Here is a 24,447-nt window from a genome sequence, read left to right as displayed (position 1 = left end):
AATGACAATTACTTAGGACTGACAAAGCATAAGATTTTTAATGCAAACTAATGTTTTTGATGGATTAAAGTACACAAAAATATTAAAAATGGTTTCTGAAATAGACTTTGGCTTTGGTATATGAAGTGAACAAAGCTAAGAAGCACAAATGTCTTTTTTCTCTCTGTTAGATCTATTTCTAATTCTTTTGCAACTTGACATTATTTTAGTTCTCACAGATGTAAGATTCTCTTTATCACTCATTTAATTACACTCTGATTCTGAAGGCAGACAGAACAGAGATTTTTATTTTTTTTCCTAAGCTTCAAGAAATGTAACTCAATTCTCACCAACATAGTGGGTACTAGTGCTGATGAATAGATTCCAAATAGACTACTGCAGTAATATGATCAGAAGTAAATTATTTCTACACTCCAATGTACTTGCTGCAAACTAACCAAATCACAGGTGGCAGAGAAGGGCATAGGTACAGCAGACCTAAAAAGAAAAACAATTGATATCACATCAGCATGATGTTACCACATCAGCAGCATCTTTCAACCTTCAGATTTGTTAAGTGAGAACCAGTCACGGTTCTCTGCAAGTGGTTTATCTATGCATTTTGATCAGTGGGTAGCGCAAACATTTTACAAGATTTTCACGGTGAATTCAATAAAATTGGGTTGCAATATATCTTACATATGGTTGTCCCATATACAGGTGAATTTTACACCCTGCTGATGAAATGCTTCCTGAGCACTGAAAGAATCAAGTCTGCACTGTGAGCGTGTTTCCTATTGCATTGGGCACAGGCAGTACACCTCTCCGGGCTATCGCTGCATTGTTACCCTTTGGTACTTACACGCCCCATGACCCGTCTCACTTGCACGTCTGCTCCGCTCCTACCAGCTATATCTCTCTGGGAAAGTACAAAGAGCTCACCCCAGGGATTTTTTGTTCTAGCTCTCCATTCCATACCCATTTTCCATTCTGCTGCATGCGTATCTACTCTAGCAACCTAAAGAACTGCAGAAGATTTCTGCCATTATTCAAGTCCAACATATATAAAACAGCGCAAAAGCTTTTCATCAGGAGGTCACAACTCCAATACGGTATTACAGATTCTACTAGCCAAGTCTCAGTCAACATCTCAAAAGATCAATTTAGCACCCTCAAAAAGATCAGTATTTACATTTGAAGCTAACTCAGATGTTTTTAAAATAGAAGCCCCTTAAAATTTTTCAAATACCCACAACAACGGAGTCTAAACATAGAAGGGGCTCAGTACACTAAAATAATTCAAATATGTGAAACATCACTTTTCAAAGTCAGTGGGTATCATGGAGAGCTTCCCATCTTCAGTGCAGCCAAGATTTCAACCCTCATGTATCCTACGTAAGTGCTCTTCTAACTCTTAAAGCTCAAGGGAAATCATTCATTCAAGGAAGAATTACAAATTTATCACAAGGAATGGGACAGTAAAACTGCTGAAGCAATATAGGTACATTTCAATTCCTTCAACAGGTTCATATTTCTCAATGATATTGGAAAATTTTTTTAAAAAAATCAGCAGCACTAAAACTGGTAGTCATATTCAATATTAGTAAACCTGTATCATTTAGCAAACCTGTTTCAAGGGCTCCATCACAGTTGATGTTGTGCAAACTTATGACAGATCAGCAACAATTAGGTAAAATATAGCCTAAAGGGGAAAAAACATAGAAATAGTCAGTAATTTAACTTCTAGAATCAGTGATTACTTAACAAACAAGAATACTCAAATAATATCACTCACTTTCCATAAAATGAACATTTCCATTAGCATCTAGTAAAAAAAAAAAAAAAAACAAAAAAAACCCAAAACCCAAAGTATGCAAAAAAATTCAAACATTTAAGTAAAATAATTTTGAGTTACAAGTTAGGAAACTCAACACATACGAAGTTTAAAAACTGTTCTGTTTTTACTCAGAAAGGACCAGAGTGATTTATTATAAAACTATCCTAAACACTCATCCATACATATGAGGCTTATCAAGGGAATTTTGAAAATATAGGTATTTCCTTAAATTCACTTTGAGAAGAATGCAGAGCAGGACACTTCATTACTTATTTAATTTCTGAGTAAATAAAACCTATGAGCAAAGAGAAAATTAATTTGGTTTCAGTTTTACTGTTTGCATATAATTTGAATATATTAACAACTTAGGAAATTGAATTTATTTTAATGATAGTTGTAATAAGCTGAAACTTGCTAAGGACAAGCTACTGAACTGAAACCATGATAGCCAGGCAGGTTAAGAGCAAGTCTGAACATGGAAGGTTCTGAGGCTTTCTACATTTTATTAAAGAGGCATATTAGTAACATTTTTGACACTAGACATATAGCCAGGTACATGTACGATACCTAGGTTTTCCCTTTTTTAGGAAGAAAAAAAAAAGCAGTAATAAAATCACAGGAACTTAGACTAACCTTGTACATTGAGTTTGTTATGACAGGCAAATGCTCCCAGGCAAAAACACTGAAAAGTAGTGCTTGAATAGGCTTAAAGGGGAAAAAAAATTGTCTTTCTTTCTGTTGACAACGAAGCAACTGAGCACTAAGACTGAAGCCAATGCTTCAGTTGTTCAGTTACCTTTTGTTAATCAACGCTTTTCTAGCTCAATACTCTTAAAAAATATATATCTGTATTCATAGAAAGGGTAAATTACTAATCCTAAACCAAAATCTTAACAGAAAATGGCTGCAGCTGATGGTGTCTAGCCAAGCTAATATCCATATAAATCCATTATAAAATCAGGTGTGTGCCATTTCACTGCAGCTCAAACTTATATGTGCACATATTTGACCATACAGGTTTTTTTAATTGCTCTTTTCCATGAGAATACCTGGCATAGCATATCACCTAGGAAGACAGCTATTTAAAAAGACATTTCTGCTTATTATCACTGCCTTTTTAAATGACAGATCCACCAGGTAGCTGAAAGTCAAGCAATAATAAGAAACAGAAAACATCAGTCTAAAATTTATGGCAGCCCTACAAATGAATCATTTGATATGCGTTTTTGTAAGAACGATCAATGGATAATTTTGACAACACACGTAAATTTCTTTTTCAAAAAAAAAAAATCAATAGATTGGTTTAGCAGAGTAATACTAACATTTCAATTTTTTTTAAGATCAAGCCACAGAAAAATTAGGGGGCACAATGCACCTACTAGGAATGTCCCTTGACTATTACTACTCCTGCCTAAATATGGCAACACTAACACCTCTTGAAATAGGACTGAGGAAGCAGATAATTAACACAACAAAGACAAAAAATGAAAGAACAAAAATAAAGATACATGTACACACAGATGACTAACTATAACACACACAGGAGCTCAGTTCAGTTTGGTCACCTGTTTCTTGTTATAAGCTTACTTTTTCCAGCATTACTGGCTACAAGGGTACATAAAAGACCAGCAAGATGATGGAAAATTATGGCTATATTCGGACAATGTTTTGTTCACCCTACAGCTGGTCCCAGCGGGGCCAGATGCACAAGAAACACAAATGGTATTTAGGTCTGCATCTTGGACATCAAGCTAGCTCCTTGCATAACAAGCTGCTAGAAGAGCAACAACAGTTGTTCACTTACCGAGACCACAATGTCCAGTCACCTTCTTTAGGGAATTCTAGGCTTTATTAATTCCATACCATTTACGTATATAGAACATGTAACAAATTAACATACCTAAAAATTAATATAAATGAGCCCACATTTCTAGAGGCAAGTACATGGCACAGAGTGGCAATTTAATCTGCAGTAAATTAGCTATTATCAGCTGTTGAAAATATCTTCTATGTTTTTTTTCATCTCTTCGATTTTTCAACAAACAAAACATCAGTTCACCTCAAGTATAGTTCAGGCTTTACTATTCATAGTAAGGTAACTCCATCCTTAGACATGAGGAAGATTCTGTTCTTCTGAGAAGAAAAGAAAACAGACCCCATTGATGCCAACAGTGACAAGGTCACAAAGCAATATTACAAATGGGATGCAGTCTCACTATCTTGTAAGCCATCAAGATGATGGATACTATGAGATGCCATCAAAATATCCCGGATCTCTGGGTGGGGGGAAAAAAAAAAAAAATCTGTCACAAACTCACTTTCTATAAGTTTGGCTCATCCAAGAAAATGGGATATCATGATACATATAGACACAGCACTAGTTTTGCAGGTTTTCTCCCTTGCTCATATAAAGCTTTTCTTCCTGTGAAGCTTAGTTCTATGTGGGGCAACAGATATAAAATAATTTACTTAAGTCACAAATAAGCAATACCTGTGGGAAACTGTACCATTAACATGAAAACAGATACCGTAAAAATGGAAAAAAAACACAAATGAAACAGAGATTGGTATTCGGATTCTTGTGTAGCTTTAGCACAGTCAAGAAAAACAGCTAAGTACCTAATAATCTCTTGGACATTTGTCAAAGTAAGGCTCCTTCTCCACGTTTGTTTTCAAGAAATACTGGTTTTGCCTGTTTAAAAAGCCATTTTTATCTTTTATTCAGTGGCACACATGCTCCCTGTGGCACATCCAAAAACTATTACAGACTATTGAGACAGATAGTATAGAAATTTTGAAGCATGTAACAGCACAGATTTTTGCTCTACTGATTATTACATAATATCAGACCATGCCAAATATTCAACATCACCATAATTAAAACACTCATATTGGTACCCATTGTCTGGAATACAGCATTGTGAAAATCCTTACTGTGAACAGCATCAAAGCTTGCATCAGGTGTCTCACCTTGATGAGTTCTTCCTTCAGCACAAATAGGTAATGAAGAGATATTTTCTCACTCCAGACGTAGTATCTGGAGTTCTAAATAAAGTAATTTAACATAAACAATGTTCAGACTTGACATACTATCTTAAAAAACAAATTCTCTTTGAACAAGTATGAGAGAAAAACCTGGAGGCAACTGGTATTGCCATATATTTTATATTCGCTATATATTCTTCCAACTTCCAGTTACTCCTCTAACTAAAAAGCTGCAGAAAAAGCACTCCATCATTATCTCCTGAAGAGCTCAGGCTGAATGTACGAATTCATTCCCACTTGCTCACCTTTGTCCTTCCAAAAAAAGTGTGCACCTTCCTTCAGTCTTCACATTAAAAAAACCCAAGTATTTAGATCTTTTAGAGATAAAAGTTTCATGAAGAATAAAATATTTCAGGATCTTTTTTTTAACTCCAATACCTATTGTTTGTAATTCTGTTTACCACATGCACTGAAGGTATGTTCACACTGACCAAACTTCAGATATATTTAAATTAATCCATGGCAGAATTCATAAATGTATCAAACCCACAGACATGCAGTAAAAAAATCTCATTAGGAGTTATTTTCCATTGTGTTAGTGTCCATAGATGATTTCAAATTGGGGTAGAAAACTGCCTACTAATTAGAGTACAAAAGAAGATTTATTTTCATTTTACAGCAACATCACTGTGGTTGATCTTTTCAAATGGTTCCACAACTGCAATTTTGTTCAAATTTTAAACTGAACATAAAGTCAATGAAGATGATGTATATAGACACATGAATCATGCTTAAAAATTTCTTCTGACAGCAAGTTTCTTAAGAATGAGAAGCAATACACTTCAACTGGCGGAGGTGACATTGAAGTATCCATTCACTGACATCATCACTAGCTCCAGTTATCTGGTCAATGGATAATTAGAGGTTTGCTTTCTTTAACTAAACACACTTTCAAATGCCTGATTACAGAATCCTTGTGTAATATTTAAAGATCATTTTCAAGTCTTTTTAAACAGACTGGTAAGTTAGAATACATTTCTGACAAGCAGAATGACGCCCAAAGTATTTTGATGAATTTGTATTAAAAATAATCTTCCTACAGTTGTATGGAATTCTTTAGCAAAGTCAAGCCACCACCCATTGCTCAGCCTTCTTCACTACCACCATAAATCCGCCCTTTCAAGTTCCTCTAGTGATCTGCATTACTGCCTGACAAGTGCTCTGCTTATGAACACAAATACAGTTTTGACCGTGAATGCAATTTTGAAGCAGCCAAGCCAGCTTTACTAAAAGGGAAATCACCTTCCCGTCAATGAGACCAACTTTTTTCTAAACCTTTACTGATGGATATCATTCCATGCACAGTTGTTAGATCCGGAAACTTCTCAGTAAGAGAACCAAAAGTTGCTTAATGACACATTACAAGTACGATTTGTGGTGCTCTGCATGCAGTTCACTTTCTAAGACTTTTTGTGCTGCTTCCTTTTCAGAATGCAACGGGTTCAAGATGCTTGATGTCCTGTTCCCAGCTACGCTTGTATCTGCTGGATGTCATTATGCACTGAAGATTTATGTTCAACTTCAAATCAAATGCAAGTTTCACACTCTAAGTAGGGACGCCCACAAACATATTGTTCTTTGGAGAACAACTCTCTGGCTCCATAGACATCACTTGGACTGAGTAGTTACGTTCTTCTGCAGCCCATGCCCGATCCAGATCCACAAGCCCCATACACTGCTTTCCTAAAACAAGAGCAAAGGACAGCATAGAAACTCTAAAAATGGAGAAAAATTATCAGAAACATGCACTTCAATACTCAGTGTTAAGAAAACACATCAGTAAGTCATCCAAAAATAAGTTCCAAATCTACTTAAAAAACTATCTTAATCTGTTTTACTTCAAACAGGCAGTCATTAATAGCTCTAAATCACATCTGTGACTTGCAGCCCTTATTCAGCAAAGATCTTGAGAAGGATTATTAACTCTTTATATATGGATAAACATAACAGGCACAACTATTTTTAAGTATTCTCAAAACTTACAGAAAAATCCAGGTATTAATCTAAAAGCCACAGGAAGAAAAAAAAAAAAAAAGCCTAGTTTACCCCTTAAGCTCTCTGAATTGCCAAACTCCTACTCCCTTTATAACCGTAATTGTTTTCCTCCTGTACTTTCATCTAAAATCTGAAAATCTCTGGTTATTGAATATCAATAATAGACTAAAAGAGCAAACAGTGATCCATTGTAATTGATTTGAGACATATGAATGTAACTGCTTATAAACAAAAATACTAAATTACTAATGAAAACAAATCTTATCTCAAATTTACATGAAGAAAAAAATGGGAAGGATCAATTCAAGGGCTTCTCCCTGCTTAGAAGTTTGTATTATGATACAGTCATGCCAAGATGATGGGGCCATTTGTCTTTACATATTTACTCATTATAATTGATTATCATGTTCTGAAATACAGAATTGATTTGTCAGATCATATTTTCAACAGTTTGAAACTGTCTTGCAAGAAAGATTTTAGCACTTTCCTGAAATGTTTTATCACCAATAGTCATACAGTCTTAAGTCACGAACAAGGCACAATCCTAAAGTCTCAAAGCCAATGATCCCACCTCTTTTCTTGTTCCTGACAGAACTGTACAGTTAAATATATTTGGGAAGGGAACAGGCAGGAGTACCTATTCTGTTTACCATCAGGATACAAGTCCAGTGTTCCAAACTACCCTCTGGAGCTGCCTACCTCTCTCCCCTGAATATATACAGAGCTCGAGTGCCTGCACCATTACAAACCCTGGTATGCATCTGTTAGGGGCCTGTAGAAGTTTTGGGCAGGTGGCACAAGTGTGGCCCTCAGTATCCCCTTGTATTTCAGAACAGTTGGTGCACAGCACACTTTAATATAGTACTCAGTCCAAGCTATTCTGTCTTTCCCCAGAGAGATGATGGCCAGAAGTTTTTGCTCCTTCTCAGCTGATTCCTTAGTTACAAAAGAAATTCACTACTTTGACTTTACCAACATGATGACATTTGGACTCTGTTCTGTTGGTGGCTTGGAATTCAAGAGGGGTAGTAATTGGGTAGGAGACAATTTAGAGATATAATAATAATGTTAGGCCTGAAAAAGAACTTTCCAACTCAGTCCTGTATGGACTTATATGTTGCACAGAGAAATTACCAGTTTGTATAACCAACCAGGATAGATGTTTGCAAACCACTTTCGTGGCACTATTCTCCTAATTTGTGGTTTCATAGAAAATCACCTTCTGCAGTTGGCTGATGAAAATGGCATGTACACATTCCTGCCACTCACAGCAATATCATTATTATCAAAGCGTATACACTATGGGGCAGTTGGGATTCTCACAACTGGGGCCTGGTTCTCCAGGTGCTCTCAGTAAGACTGTGTGAAATACACGGAGCAGTTCTGTGATCAGACAGAATAAATCAGGTGGGCTGTAGGGATGTTCACAAAACCACTCAGTATGTTTGCCCTCAGGTCCCACTGCTCCTGGATAAAACACACGTGTCCAGTGAAAATGGGAAACAGAACTTGGTTTATTTAAGAGAGAATTGCTGTGCGTAGTGGAACTGGGTTCAACTGTACATTTTTATGTTCACAGATACTACAGAAATTGGTGATAACTCCTTTGACAAAAGTGTTGTTTCAGCCATGACAGTCACAGACAGAATGCTGTACTCTAGCGCTTTATGGGCTTACAGGTAACAAAACAAAATGATTTGTCACTTCACTGAAGCTGTATAAATTCAGTGGTAATTGCTAAAATACAGTTTACAACACAATCCTAAAATATTCAAAAAGTAGCAGAATGAGTCATTTTGCCACCACTTACAATAGAAAAGAAAAAGTCTCCACCTGGTCAGGAATAGTTTTCTCAATACCTGATCATGCATTGCACAAAATTAAATTAAAAGAAAAAAAAAAAATCTCACTATGGCTGTAACATTGATCTGATTCAATCTTCAACTTGCAAGCAAAACTTAAAAGTACCCCAACAAGATTCCCATAAAACCAGTTTCAAAGATGAAACAGAACACTGAAATGGGAATGCTCTTCACTGGAACAGACGAGTATTACATGGAACTTAAAGAAAAAAATAACATTCTTTAAAACAGAAAAAGCAATGATGATAGGGAAGGGATTTGTTTTTTTGTCAGGGCAAAGCCCATAAAAGTTAAATTTGTGGGGAAAAAATTGCAGTTTCAGAGACAGAGAACAGATAAAAGTCACAATCTTTCAAAAAAGTTTTTTGGGTCCTTTTCCAATTTTCAGTCCACCTGGTAAAGCAGCAAGAGACAATGTGGGGTGCTACACAGCTAACTGAACGCTGCCCTTGTTATAAATTTTTTTCAAACATTGTGACAATAGCAAAAAAGCTGACAAATTTGTTACAAAACAGTTATCTCAAAATCTGTATTATTTTCTTTCTGTGCAGTTAGTATAGGAAATATCGTGAATTCTTCAAATAAAGCTTTTTTAAATGATTATTTGCTACTACTGCTTTAACATACTTTCTAAGTGTTTCTTGTAAGCCAAGAATGAATGGCTGTATTCTGAGAGTTCCCAGCCCCTTCTGCCTTTTCTGACCTGGAAGCTAGTTTACAGCTTCCATCAGAACATTAAGACTGAACAGGAGCACATCACACTCTTTTGTAAGTCAAAGCATAACAGAATATCGCACACAATGAAGAAATGGCTTTGCTTATTCCAAATATTTGAAGTGTTATGTATTTTGCTGTCCTTCTGAGTAATGAAATTCCCACTATCTTAATGATAGCTTCTTGCATTTCTTTTTCTCAGAAATCATTGACATCTGACCAAGAAACTAAAATCTCAAGGATCAACTTACTTTGGCTGTTAATTGCATGGAAATGACCCAACAGAAGGCAGCTGCTCTTACTCAGAATGGCAATAAAGTACAAACCTGAAACAGAACTGATTACTGAAAGGTAAAAATTGCGTCGTGTGCTGCTGTGGCTATAAGTTTCCCCACAATGGGAAGGCTGGTACCCCAGGTAATAGGTAAGCCAAACTCTGTTCTTGGCAAAGTCTTCAGATTATAAATATTATTCATTATTAAAAAAAAATATATACCCAAAAACCTTCTGGTTTTTTTCTAAAATTATTATGAAGATCTTAATAATGAGGTGGGCCAAATAGGTTTGTATGCTCTTAAGGCTGCCTGTACCAAAGCTAGCCCAATCTCTGCAATTTAGCCTTATTGTTTCCATCTGGCATTAGCTGTTTGCCATTCTAAGAGAGTTATCACCAGCGATTACAAGCAGGGCAAAGGGTGCACACTGAAAATCACTACTATGAATAGCCTATGCTTTTAAGATAAGAAACTGGCAATAGTAGGACTTCAGCGAATTTACAAAGACCTCATTCTTTTCAGAGAATGGTGGGAGGGGAAAAAAAAAAGTGAAGCAACAGAAATCAGTAAAATGCAAACCCTCTATCTCATATTGATAATTCTGAAAGAAGAAAAGAGTTCCTATACCATAGAACAGAACAGCAAGAGGTGAAGTGTGAAGAAACTCAAATTTTTCATGCGTTATGTGAAGACAGCAACTTAATGCCCTGTTCATAAGTGTACTACTTCTTCCTTATATATCAAGGTAAATTCATTGCTGATATAGTTTACACAACAGCTGCAGAAATTCATACCAATTAGCCTGCGCTCAGGTGGAAGCTGAACAGCTGTCTGATCTGCAAATCTGCAAAGGATCATGTGCTCCTAGGAGAGAAAAAAAAAAAAAAAAAAAAAGAAGTTTGGTCCAGTAGCACTTCCCTCTTCCAAATAAAGCAACAAAAATCTAATTAAATGTTAATGTTTAAAAGTATTAAAAAAGCTATCATGTCAAAGACTATTTCTAGAAAAATTATGTGTGCAAATCCTAATTTTGATACTGCTTTGGCTTGTAAGTACGTGTGAAAATCAAGTGTTTGTAACCATGACCACCACATCTCTACTCATGAGTATTTGTTTCTTACTAAATTTTCTCTAATTCTCTGTACCAGTTGAATTGGATGCAATGTATACAAGATAGCATTCTCCAAAGACATACTGCAGACTAATTTTGCCTTCAATTACTGATGAGCAACACAGTCATCATGGGGCAGCATGTCTGCATCAACAAGCAGCCAAGACAAAATTAAAAAATTAAAAATTAAATTAAAAAAGTGGCGTGAACTACTGTACATTTTCCCCAAGCAGTGATTTTGAATCCCAGAAGAATCACCTTGTGGGTCAAACTTCCTCTGCTCTGCCAAATCCATTCAGAATCAACCCAAAAGATCCTGAAGCCAAAGAACGCCTGGCTGTGAATAGGAAAGTTTCCTACATCAAAATGAGCACAATTCACTTTCAAACTATACCTGTTCCACTTAAAGTTTCTGCAGAGGCTTCTACAACTGCTGCTGTTGATTTCTTCCTGTCTTGTCACCCAAGGGTATGATGCACTGGAGGGTTAGCCCCACTGCCTTACTCCCTGCTTAGATCCCTACACAAGCAGGCAGAACCCCATCCTCATTTGCCTTCCAAAAACACCACCTGTGCTAGCATAACGGTTTCTCACAGACCAGCAAAGCCAAGGAAGGCAAGTTAGCCAGATGGTGAGAGAAAAGGCCTTGAAGGTGTAGCAATGAAATGAATGCTCTGATGACAGCTGTGCTCTTTGGGACAGCTGCAATATTAAGTACAGGACAGAGTAAATCGGAACCATTTTAGAACTGTACAACATTCCCAAGTCTCCTATAACGTCGTGGGGAGAAAATAGAAATGGATAACAACAAAAAGCGCTCTGCTGAGCAAAGCTTCTAGAGCTCTAGTTCTGAAAAAAGAACATGTGTCCTACATAAAAAAGAAAACTTTTTTTTAATTATTCTTGCCTGAGATAAAACGATGATATTAAAGGTTTCGTTCCTGTAACAGATGGAGAGCGTAACTTCACCTAAGGATACTTCAGCTCCTTCAGTATCCTGAAGTAAGGATACTTACTCCAGCTTTTTATTAGGAGGACATATACATCCCAAAGTTTTCATTTCACAAAAAACCTGAATGAAATCCCATCTTTGTATTAAATCAAGATGGTAACTCCCTCCATAGTACACTCCATTCAATTCATAAATTTAATAGACACCTGACCACAAAAGTTTGCCCACATATTATAAAATAAAATACTATCGCTACTTCATACTTAAATATTACTCAATTAAGTTTACAGCAGTATCTTGAGGCAGGGATATTTGTTCCCTAGTGCAGCTCATTCACTTGAAGGTTTTCAGCTCACAGCTCCGTAAGAAATATGCAAGCAAAATGAGAACATGTTATAACATGTTTGGGACTTAAATATCTTATGCCCAGTCAGTTCAGTTCAAATATAGCTATTTTTGTAGCACAAAAGAGCTGAAAATATTAAACCCAGATGTGACTACCGGAGAATGGAGGAGAAGGAGAGCCACAGGCAATGTGGCTGCTGTTAGGAAAGAAGTAGCAGTGATAGGCAGCTTGGGGAGAAAAAAAAGAGGAGAGGGAGAAGATCCACATTAGCACAGAACCCCTCGCCAGCCCTCAGGTACCCAACACAACCCATCAGGTTCTCAGCTCATCCGACTAGATCAGAGCTAAGGTAAGCCTCATCACCTAACCTGAAAACCTGGACTGACTCTCTAACACCTTGGCTTCCTACAGAGATGATCCAAAAAGTTAAACTAGAGCCTAAGTTATGACTACTTCATTTCCCCATGACACAGTCATTAAATTGTCACATTCCCTGGCAGCAAAAATAAGAAGAAAAGCATTTCTAAAATAATGAAGATAATAATTATAAACTGCTCAAGCTTTGTGTCTGCATAAACAGTTAACTTGCTTACTAGAACACCCACGCCTTCAATTCCTATTAAGTTTCCAAAGCTGTATGTGCAAGGTTACTCAGTTTTACTTTCCGATTCTCCCATAGGGAGAGTGTTTTGACAAATAAGAGTCTCAAAATGTATCATGGTGGAAATCTAGAGCTATCATAACCTTAGTCTTTGCAGCTCTAAACTAATGAATTACAGCATAATGTTCTCATCAAAAAGGTTTTGGAATTGCCAGACTTCTGGATGTCTTTTCAGATCTCACTAAAATGAAAGATAAGAGAAATGAATTTAAAACTGGAACTGGAGGGGGGTGACACAGACAACGTCTGGCTAACACATGGCAGCTTTGGCTACTTGCCAAAAACCTGTAACAAGTTATTAATATGAAATACAAAAATGCATATAGCTAGCTTTATAACAAAAGTTATTTATAACTAGGATTATTTGAGGCACCAACCAGCCTAGACCGTTTGTACAGACTCTTTGATTATTAAGAGCAGCAATATTTTTTAACATTGTCCTTGGCTCCTGTGCCCTTCTGCAACACAAATAATAAAATGCTGGAACTTCTATAGTGCTGACAAACCCTGTGATTTAAACCTCCATGGATTAACAGATTAAGAAAAAAATTCACTGCTCTTCAACGAGATTATTACACACTATCCTAATCTAGGCATCCTTGACTTTATGATTGTCACCATCTCCCCCTGTACTGTCAACAGGTCTACTTTTAATAATATGTTGGTAAATAAACTTTTTCTGAACTGAAACCTGAGTTCTCCGTGATAATGTGTTAGAAACATATAAATGTGTTGAAAAGAATGTTAATCAAGGAAAAAAATAACGGCAGGTCCAAATCCACTGTGCTGCTTTTATTATCTCAATCTATGGACATTTATTTCCATGTAAATTAGTAAAGTGTACATCAACCAGACTGTCAGGAAGATAAGATTAGTGTATATTACCAGATAAATGAACTTCCCTATAGAAGATGGCTGGAAATTTCCTGAATTTTTAAAATGCCCTCTTACTTGAAGATTAAAAAGGATAATCTCCATTTTCCTGCTACATATAGCATCTTTGCTATGTTCGCTGTCCCAGAAAACTTTTGGATATTAGAAATACCATCTCTCTCTCATATTTCTGTTACACAGGATTATTCTGCATCTCCAAAATTCATTTCTATATTGTAAACACCAAGACCCTTGTCTAGGATTTGACATGTAAACTTAGTAAAGTTTCTATATAGCCTTGCTTCTCTCAAATGGAAACATTTTCTTTCCATGCCACATTAAATGCATCTAACCTTCAAATTTCTGGTTGCTCATCACTGACTAGTTTAAACACACCAGACAAAGCTTACCAGATCAGTATCAGTTGACTGCTGTCCACCTCTCTGCTCTTGTCCTTTTTTACTCCCCTGCTATCTGTCATCTCCATTCTGTCAGATCTGTATGCCTCACTGATTCTTTCTCCCACCTTTCTCTCAGACTATCTCCACACAGACCCTGGCTCCCTGTCAAAACACATTTGAATATTTTTGAATAATGTTTTCAAAACAATACTGTATAAAATTCTTCTTGATGAGTATAAACTCTTCCTACTCACTATGTTTAATCTTCTAGACATAAATTAGAGTGAGAAACCTAAAGTTTATTAGAAAATAGTATCTATAAAAGTAATAATTTCACCTAAAAATGATCAGACATTTCCACAGTATAAACAGTAGTATTTAAGATCTAAATAAACTGATATCCTATAATTGTTAACTGATACATGTTGAAGTTTCTTAGGAATGGCTCACTTACACATTATGATAAAAAAAGTTCTTCTGTGGAGAAACTAATTTTATTGAGGGAAAAAAGCCTTAAAAAATGGATGATAGAGAAAACAACACAATGACATCTGCACTACTAATGAAACATTTCACATAACACATGCTCCTCTTTGCAATTAAAAGATAACCACTTCTATTTCATTTGATAAGAAGGCCCAGTGAAAGGCAGGACACTGCACATAACCCTCTCCCCTCTCCAACCCTTTTACATACCTTGTAGGACAAAATTTCTTTGAACTGATGACTGAAAAAAAAAAAATAGATCAATTCAATTAATATCTAAAACAGCAGAGGTGGAAAACAGAAGTAATCATTACATACTTGAACACATTTTAAACAAAATAGCAACATCTGTATCCTACAGAAAGGCATTCAAAAAAACCAGAAAACACTACAGTTCCAGGTTACTAGAAAAGGAAAAGTGTATTTGGTATTGTATTTTTTTTCCCTACTGTATTATTAATAAAAATTGTCTCTTTAAATCAATATAAATGCTAACAAAGGTTTACTGGCATTTCCACATTGTCACATAAATACTTCATATTACATGTACACAACCTCTAGACATGCATATATTTTGTTCGTATCACAAACGTAAGGTGTCTCTACAATGGAATTGAGTATGGAACACAGGTAACATGGGGATATGTGCAGGCTATCATGTCTTATGATCTCATCAAATAAGGGAAAAAGTAAAAGCAAACCCTAAAACGTGGCTCGGGCTAGGGTTGATAATTTTCTACACAGGTTTACGATGTTAGATTCAAAATTTTAGCAAACAAAACCATAATTTACATTCTTGCAGCATCTACAGCAATAAAAGTTTTCTAACACAGTGAGCATTTCCAGTCTTCATGATCTAAAAACCTAACTGGTCAAAAATCAAACAGTATCCAGTCAATTTTAAAACAAGTCAACAGAGAAAAGCTATATGCCTGCTAACTTTAGAAAGCTTAAAATTTTGTTGCCTCTTCCTTAGGATTATTTATTTGTTTTACTGTGTTCACAAGAGAAAACAAAAAGGGACACAAATAAAAAGATGGAAGAATCAAATTGACTAAGAAAACACTGTTAAATGCAAAGTTTACCAAACTGACAAATTCTAAATATTTACTCTCCACACACTTCTGACAGCACACTTCAGTATTACAGAAAAATATGAAAAATAGTTAACATGGATGCATAAGATTTTTTTAGATTTGTTGATTTTATTTCAGTTTCGTATTTTAGCAAATATATAGCTAAAACAATGTTGTAATTCCCAGTAGAATTAAACCTGATTCATCTTGGACACCCAAAATGCAAAGCTCAGCTTTATGAAAAAAAAACCAAAACAAAACCGCATCCCTCTTCCCCATCTAGTTCTGCCTCAGAAAGCTGTTAGCCTCTTATCTTCTGTCACTTTATGCTTACCTTTCACATTTTATTTATATCAAAGGCATTAGAATTCTTAAGCCTAAGATATGTAAGTATCTCCAACACGGCAGATTTGAAGAAGACAAAATACCTACACAGTCCATTGAAAAAGTATTTAAAATATGAACTGAAATACAGGAGACTTTGTCTACTTGGGAATAAGTAAGAGTTTCACAAGCAGCAAACTGTGGTATAAAGCAGACTCATTTCTTTAAGCTGACTGCTTACATCTTTCTCCAACATTAAAATGTCAATTCCCCTTCTTACGGTAATTTTCATGAGTTTTCTATCAACTTTGTGATTTAAAGGTAAGAGCTTTGCATATTACATAGATTCCCACATACTGTATCTACTATGTTGATGGTATAAAGTCTTCTGAACTATGAATAGATAAATCTAGGAAAAAATAACCCAGGAATTGCCAATCTGTCCCCCCCTTTCTGGATGGGTTTGCAAAGAGAAACACAAGGAAAGCTGCATTATAAACTGTGAACCAATTTAGGCTTGACACTTGCAATGATCTTCAACTGATTAAGTCCATACTCTTTAGTATTTTCTTCCTTCATTCAAGTTGCTATTTTAAAGCTTATCTTGTCAGCTTTAGTTTACCTTCGTGGATATTTAAACTTCACTGTGTTTTGAATGAAGCCATAACAACAAGGGGAGATGACAAAGGATGCCCGTGCCTTGATGCAGTGTTCGATCACCATGTCTGTTGCCACACCACATGCATGCAGAGCCACCTAGTGAGTTAAAAAACAAAAACCAAAGCAAATTCTTTATAGCAATATTCTAAATACAATCCTGTTGCAGTATTTTTTTTGGTTGACTGAGTTAAATATACGAGGAAGTTTTTGCGATGAAAGCTGTTATGCCAAAGGCCTGGTCCTTAATTCCTTGGTTTTTCATTCCTCTCCTCCATATGAGGAAAAATTCATGGCCTATTCCATTAACAAGGGACCCATCAACACTGAACAAGGGTCACTCACCAAAAGCACTCAAAAGGTAGGTGCACTGCGTTGTGATATCAAATAAATTAAAAACAAAGCTCCACAAAAATATTAGAAGAAGAACTACTGTGGTGATTAGTCAAAAGCTTTTGTCAAGCAAAAAGGACTTAGAAATACAAAGAACTACTTCAAAACTAGATTTCAACTTGGCAGTAAGAGAAGTAACAGATATACCTGAAGTTCACATTTAAAGGACAACATTTACGCATGAATTTTGATCATTTGATTGTACGGTATTGAGTAAAAACTTTAGAAAACAAACACTGCGGGGTGGGGTGGAAAGCATCAAATACAACTTGCCCTCCTTTTTTTTTTCTCCTTATTTTTTTCTTTCTTTTTCTTAGTGACGGGCTCTCCAACTAAGACTGGAATGCCATTCAATCACAACGGCTACCTGCAAGCATTAATGTCTGTTTGGGCAACGCACAGGTTGCACCCAAATTCTTCATGCCTTCCTGTAGGACAGCAAGTTATTGCTGGACTCGATATATTGCAAGGAAAGGTAAGCAGCACTCTCTATCAACAGCTGTGATATCAAATGGACCAGGTGAAATGGAGGTATTACTTGCTCTGCCTTCCTCCATGTACTCAGTAGCTCAAAGAGTAGGCCTGTTTCATACACGTTGCTCTATGTTTTCATTAAAGTAAGGACATTTTTGAGGCACATCTTTAATTTTATGCAGTGGTGTGGATTTGTAAAACCACATTGTGTTCTTTGCTTTTTGTTCACTGTAAATTTAGGAAAAAGATTTAAAATGGCAAAGCTCAGATTTCAGGGTTCAATGTTGTTTTTCAAGGTACAGCAATTGGAAGATAAAACTTTTCTCAGATATAGATAAAACAAAAATTTTTTTTTGTTTGCAGACTGTTGCATGTAAGCTCAGCTGAGCACATCATTAGTCACTAACTGAACTATAACTCCATACAGATGGTAACAACTATTCTTCTCTCAAGTAGAACATTAAAAAATTACTAAGAAAATAATTTCACAATGAAAGTTTTCTGCTCCTATGAATTTAACAACAAAAATAAAACTAGTTTAACATCAGAAATAGATTCTTAATATCACAGCTATTAGATTATCATGGAATGCAATTATAGTTACTTCCTCATCTATCCAAGCAGGAAACAAAGACCTCTGCTTTGCTTGCACGTTTGGAAAAGAGACCTTAAAACAGCAGCGGATAAAATCAGTAGTTTTGCTGAGCCTGTATTAACTTTCACACCAACTGATTTCTTCTTTGGGTTTCTCAGAATTAAGTGAAAAATCACAAATAAAATTCAAGACAAAGCTTTCTCAGAATACCCTATATATTAATCTTACTGTCCAAAACAAAATAAAAAGTGAGGACTAATGCAGATAATGCATTGGTTCACAAAGCCATACATCTGTAGACAAACGAAGTGGCCCCTGAAGAGAACAACACAGCTAATGCAGTGTGAGACCATTGCCTGAATTCACTCCTCTGGTGTTGCTTCCCAGAACAGTCTAGTGCACGCAGAAAAGCAAAGGGAAAAGAACGTTTCATGAAAGGTTCACTTCAGTGATCTTAAAACGAAAAAAACTCAACACGTTCTAAAATACCCCCCCCCCCCCCCCAATCAAACCGTAAACTTTTCAACTTATTCTCACAACTTAGCTGAGATACTGTGAGTACTACAGAAGTAGTAAAAATAACTAAGATCTCAAAGACTTCTCTGGGTGTTAGCATGAAAATGAGCACTGTATGCAAATATCTGGAAGTTTTCACTTTTAGACTGAAATCCTTTATTGTGGTTGGTACTACAAAATGTAGCAGCACAATGTACGTTTGGCACTCAAATGGGTCATTTCAGAACCTTGATCTTCATTACGCCAGCAATTCATAAGGACAGAAATTTTATAAGGAGCAAAACGGAAATGGTCAACACATTTTTTTATCCTGCTTTTGATCTCCTGGCCGATAACAGATAAGAAAATAGCCAAGTAATGCAGATTCAATGTCAAGGTGACTAAAATGCACATAAATATGTTTTAAAATCAACACCACAAGCAGAGAGATGGAGCATAACTTTTGTCACGTTCATTTTTCTACAGTTTTTTAAATTTCAAGTACTATAACCAGTGAATTTCTTGTCATCGTGTCCATCCTCGCATTTACACTGCATTGTTTTACTGCAAATGGTGAAGTCACGCAACGAGTGAACAGCTTCACAAGCCTCAGAAGATGAGTTTAGAAATGATGCATTGCCAAACTTTGTACATATCTATGTATTATGGCATTATATTGTCATTTTTGTATCAGACCAGTGTTTATGACACAATGATACAAAGGCAGCTAAAATTTATATTATTTACCTTCAAACACACCAAACATTTGTGCTACTGGTCAGTAAACAAGCCAGCTCCTGTCTTAAATGTGGTTGCATAGTAAAGTCAATCCCAAGTTAATCCTGAAGAGTGAATCATGGTATGATACAAACTAATTCTGAGGCTGAGACTGATACAGGTCTCCCAAAAAGGGAAAGCTCCAGGTTTGTCTGTTGACTAGACTACAGAATCAAGTCAAAGAAACTGAAATCACAGGCCTGGAAATGAAGAATTTCCAAGTGAATTTTTCTGACATATACTTCAATAGTTTTCTTGTCACAAAAACTTGCAAGAGAGAATATAACACTTTTTTTATTAAATAAAAACTCCATGGAGATCCTTAACTTAGTATTAACCTTAAAAATAGACCCCAAAAATGAATACAGGAAATCCAGTGATCACAAAATTTGAGACTCGTTTCACTGAAACATTATTACACATTCCACATATAGATTTCAGTAAATTATTCATGAGATCCTGATTTTTTGAAATAGATCTCCAGTTCATCTGCTGAAATTTATATGACAACGCAGCACAGACAATGAAGTTGAGAATTGGAAATTTACACTGGGAGGGACTTGGCTAAAATAATTTTCTTCTTTTCCTGCACTGTATTTCTTTTCCTGTATTAAATAAACCAAGCAAATAGTTAAACACCACTGTTCCTGTTCCATAAACCTTCAGCATTAAACGTCCTCAGCTACAGCCAAAACAGGCCCTTGGTCTGACTCGCACTGTAAGCTTGGGGCTTGCTACAAAAGTTCGTATTCTATTAACAGAATATAAAACTGGGAGACGGGAATCTTCACAGAGTTACAAGAGACTACTTATGCCTTACTCTTCACTAGTGCTGCAGAATTCTGGAGAGGACATTAATCTCATTTACTTTCAGGGTCTAACACAGACGCTTTGAGTCGGTATTCAAATCACCTACTTTGCTCCCACAGAACTCGGATTCCTGCTTTGGGCTGCTCATTTACAGTTAACTGGGGGTCAGAATACCACCTGTTGACCGCAATAGGAGTGTTCAGCCTGAGTCCTACAAAACTGAGATACCACTCTGCCTTTATAAATACAGCTCAAGTATACTTTACACATTGAATACACATGTATATCATTAGTATAACATTCTCTCTGTCATGATAGTTCCTTCTCAGTTCTGCATCGTGCAGTCTTGAGTTGTTTGCTTTATCTTAAAATGCTTTTACTGTCACCTAACTACACTTCTGATCTCACTTCACTGTACTCAGGCTTAATTTGAGCAACAGTAGTCTTCTCCTCCCATCTTCAAAACCTTCTCCAGAGTATATCCATTAATGAATCATAGATTTTAAAATAACCAAGAATCTACCCCACTTCTTTGTCAACATGGTCAGGCAGCACTCATATTTTTGTAGTTGACTGCAGCAGACACTTCTTTCTTCACTCATGTAATACAAAAGCAATGCCAATTTGCAACAAATTATAAATACAAAACTAACTTAATACAGATTAATATAACAAGGGTGCTTCTCATAGCATCAAAAATATCTGTCTGTAAGGATATACAGAATTTTCTTCTCTCAGACATTTTAGTTATTTTAAGAATAATTAACCAGACACTGAAGTTTTGAAGTGGAAAAGCTATAATCACTTACCCCAATGTTAAAAGTCCCATTAAAATACTCCAAATTTGCTTGAATGAACCAAATGTTGTTTAAACCTAGTTCATCACTTCTGTCTTTAGCACGGATCAGGGACAACTCCTTATTTTCTATGAGCACCACCTAGATTTCATACATAAGAGAAAGTAAGGCAAAATAATACTGAGAAATCAAAGTACAACATTACCAACAAGCACAAAACTTCATAGTTGAGAAAACCTCTGAATTACTTGTAGCAGAGCCTGAGATCTCCAAAATGATTGGCAGGAAACCCAACAACAATGGAAGGTATTTAATACTCGCCATTATCAAATCAGCTTGCAAATATTTTATATTTTCCTATAACTTTTGTTTTCTCAGGGAAGTATCATACACATTTGGGATTATGCTAAAAATTCGCATGTTTCAAATCTAAGACCTCTGCTGAGACAACTGTGTCTTCATATTTATTCTCCCTACATGCACACCTTTTTTAGATGATTATCAGAGATCAAAAGCTCATACCTTCTGTATTTTTTATTTAGAATTTACCTGACATGATGGTAGCATGTGAGCAAGAACAATTCCAACATGGCCCTGTGAAAACAAAAACAAACAAAAAAAAAATCTGAGTCTTTTTTCAGTGTACCCTGTTGTTGGCTCATTACATGATAAGCATCCCCTAACCAGTGACAGAACCTTTGATAGCAGCTAAAATTTCACCATTTGTACTTTTGCTTTGCTTTGTGCCAGCAACCACCTAGAACCACAAAGACAAAAGTTGAAAGCAACCGCATCACGTAAACAAAAATGTACATTACCCCTCCACTGCAAAAATCCACAATCACATCTCCAGGCTTAGCAAGCTTTGTCACCGCTGCTACCAAATTATTCAATTGCTGCTGCTTCCTCAGAGCTCGGTCTCTAGACATCTTTCCTGGGGATGACAGAGAAAATGCCTAAGTAGTGATCAGCAGTTCTCAACATTGATAATTTTAAATGGGTAATGAAATTTATGGCTGAGACTAAAAACTGGCTGCAACACTTGGGCATCCAAAACCACTTTGAGCTAAATTTAAATATTTGGCAGAGCTTTCTCTACACCTTTAGTATATTTAAATATTTACTTTCCAGTTGTTGCTGTTAATGTATCCTTAGGAACAGACTTGTATAAACTTTATATTAAGTAATCAAATCAGTGTAAGCTCTAACCTGATTATAGTCCAAACTTGTGAATCATGCCCAGAAAGAGAGCTCAAACCCATTCACAGTAAGGTTGCCAAAATAAATCCCTGCTTACTATATCTATACACTATCCTTAAGTATCTTGTTTTTAAAAGTTGTACTCCTTCTCCTGCCAATTTTCACTTTTCATAATAAGCAGCCTTCTTTATTTAAATGATTGTTTGTGCAAGGAGGTACTCCTCAAAGTGACTACTCCTGTGTAGCAAAGCCTGGCTTTCCATCATACCTGTAACGCAACCAGAAGGAGAAAAACTGTTAATCTCTTTCAAATGTGCTTGGTAAAGTCCAACATACAGTTGCTTTAGATATACTGGATTTGTTTAGTCAGCACTTACATATTTGTAAAGATGCATTTTGTCTCAGTGGGGCTAACAGAGTGCTGACAGACCTATTTAATACTATTTTTGTTTGTACAAAAAAGAGAGTTTGACATAGATATTGACTTTAAAAATATTCATGAGCTCATCTTTACAATAAGAAAAAAAGGTACTGGAACAACTCTCTTGAATGAGTTTTCATGAAGGAGGTTTAGGTGTACCAAACAATCCTCATGTTCTCTGAAATATGAACATATATCCTACTTGGAGCACCACATTACATTTCAGTATGGGCACTCTCCAGTTTTTTATTAAATTCATTAACTTAGTCTATGAAAAATACATTTTTCCCCAGTACTGAGGAGTAGTTTAGAACAAAACTCACAAATCAGTGAAGTTTCCTGGTTACTACAAAAGCAGTTAAATTATCATCATCATCATCAATTACATTTATTATACAGTTTATTGTTTAAATCTCTATCCTGAAAAATGTATTCTTCTGTATTATAATTTACTGTAAATAACATTTCACTTTACAAATAATCCATCAAATTCAACAAAGTCATCAGATAAAGTTACCACTACGTTGCTCTGGCTAGAATGAGAAGAAAAAAATAAATCACTTTTCAAGATGTTACTTTCTATACCGTTAGGGCTAAGAAAAGAGAAAAACTGACAACAGAAGGCAGAGAAAGTCAGTCAGAGTTCATTCTGCACAGCTATTGCACAGTCATTTTAAAAGATCAGAGTAATGACATTTAAAAAAAATATATTCCTAGGTGACTGCACTGCATGGTGACACTAAAACAAGTACTACTTCTTCATGGAAATTAAGATACTGAACACAACCTCCTCACTTCTTACCAACTTTGTAAGTATAAAATAGTACACTTTACAAAAATAAAATCACTGTTACATTTCAAACATTTTTTACACTTTGTGAAAGTTACCGTGAAGAAGAGTCCCAGAAAATTAAGCTTTCTAATGACAAAAAAGTATACAAGGACTGCGGATATGAAACCTTTACCACATTATGTAAAACAATCGATAAATTTTAAGAACTCTCTTTCACATGAGTAGATCCTTGGAAAAAAACTTTTATGAAAGACTATACTGGAAACCTTAATTCCTTGTATGCCAAATATCTGTGCTCCATAGCTTGCCTCTAATTTTCATGTTTCTGTTCGAGAAACTAATATTCAATTGTTCTCAACACCTACAGTTATAACTATAGCCAATGGAAGATGCAGGCATTCCAGTATGTGCAAAATCAAGTGCTGTCATGGTGTCTGAACTAGAAATTCCGTTTGTGAATAGCTAGAGAACACACAAGTACATTCTCTGCGTACATGCATATGTATGTGTATCACAATGGATTGTTTGAGTCTTAAAAAGTAGCTGTTGTCCTGCACATAGCTTTAATCTAACTGAGGTTACCTGAGCAACAAATTAAAAAAAAAAATCAAGAAATCTAATTTCTATTTGTCTGCTATATCCCCCATACCTGAAATACAGCTGTGGCAAGAGGGGCACAACTGACAGAGACTTTTATCTTGATAATACAGGCTACTACTTGGGTTTGCTTTCATCGATCAACAGATCTTACTGGTTTTCTTTCAATTATTTCAACTTCAATAAAATAGTTGTTGCTCTAAAACAAAAAAGAAATTACCAGATGCCTTCCCCTTTTATGCAGGCAGCAAGAAACAGAGTCATATTTTAATTCTTTCATCTGAAAAGCAAATGAGCAGCCAAGCAAGTCCAGAGCTCCCAACAGACACAGCTTCCTTAGAAGCCCACGAGAAGCTGTTCATGCACAGTATCTACATCTGACTACGATTACAGAGCTACCAGCTTAAAATTAGCTTGGTTTATCTCTATAAACTGCAGGCACACTTCTAACCGCGGTATAAGCCTACTCTTGTGATACTGCAGGTCCAGAACAGCAGCAGG

The 24,447-nt window shown here is 35.9% G+C and overlaps 1 protein-coding gene across 1 annotated transcript; it reads right to left on the bottom strand.

Moving 5' to 3' along the window:
- Positions 1-5,864: 5,864 nt before the first annotated feature.
- Positions 5,865-21,869, bottom strand: LOC104161129 (glutathione S-transferase C-terminal domain-containing protein-like; the record flags this gene model as incomplete). The annotated part of the gene is made up of 7 exons (XM_009699454.1): positions 5,865-6,544; positions 10,502-10,571; positions 14,748-14,778; positions 16,560-16,693; positions 20,948-21,076; positions 21,485-21,529; positions 21,754-21,869. Coding segments are annotated over 7 exons (662 nt in total), but the record flags the coding sequence as incomplete, so codon positions are not given.
- Between the last annotated feature and the right edge of the window lie 2,578 nt (positions 21,870-24,447).

Source organism: Cariama cristata, unplaced genomic scaffold (genome assembly GCF_000690535.1).
Source record: "Cariama cristata isolate BGI_N322 unplaced genomic scaffold, ASM69053v1 scaffold4794, whole genome shotgun sequence".
Taxonomy (NCBI): Eukaryota; Metazoa; Chordata; class Aves; order Cariamiformes; family Cariamidae; genus Cariama; species Cariama cristata.
The sequence above is the reverse complement of the archived record's forward strand: the minus strand, read 5'-3'. Positions and strand labels throughout refer to the sequence as shown.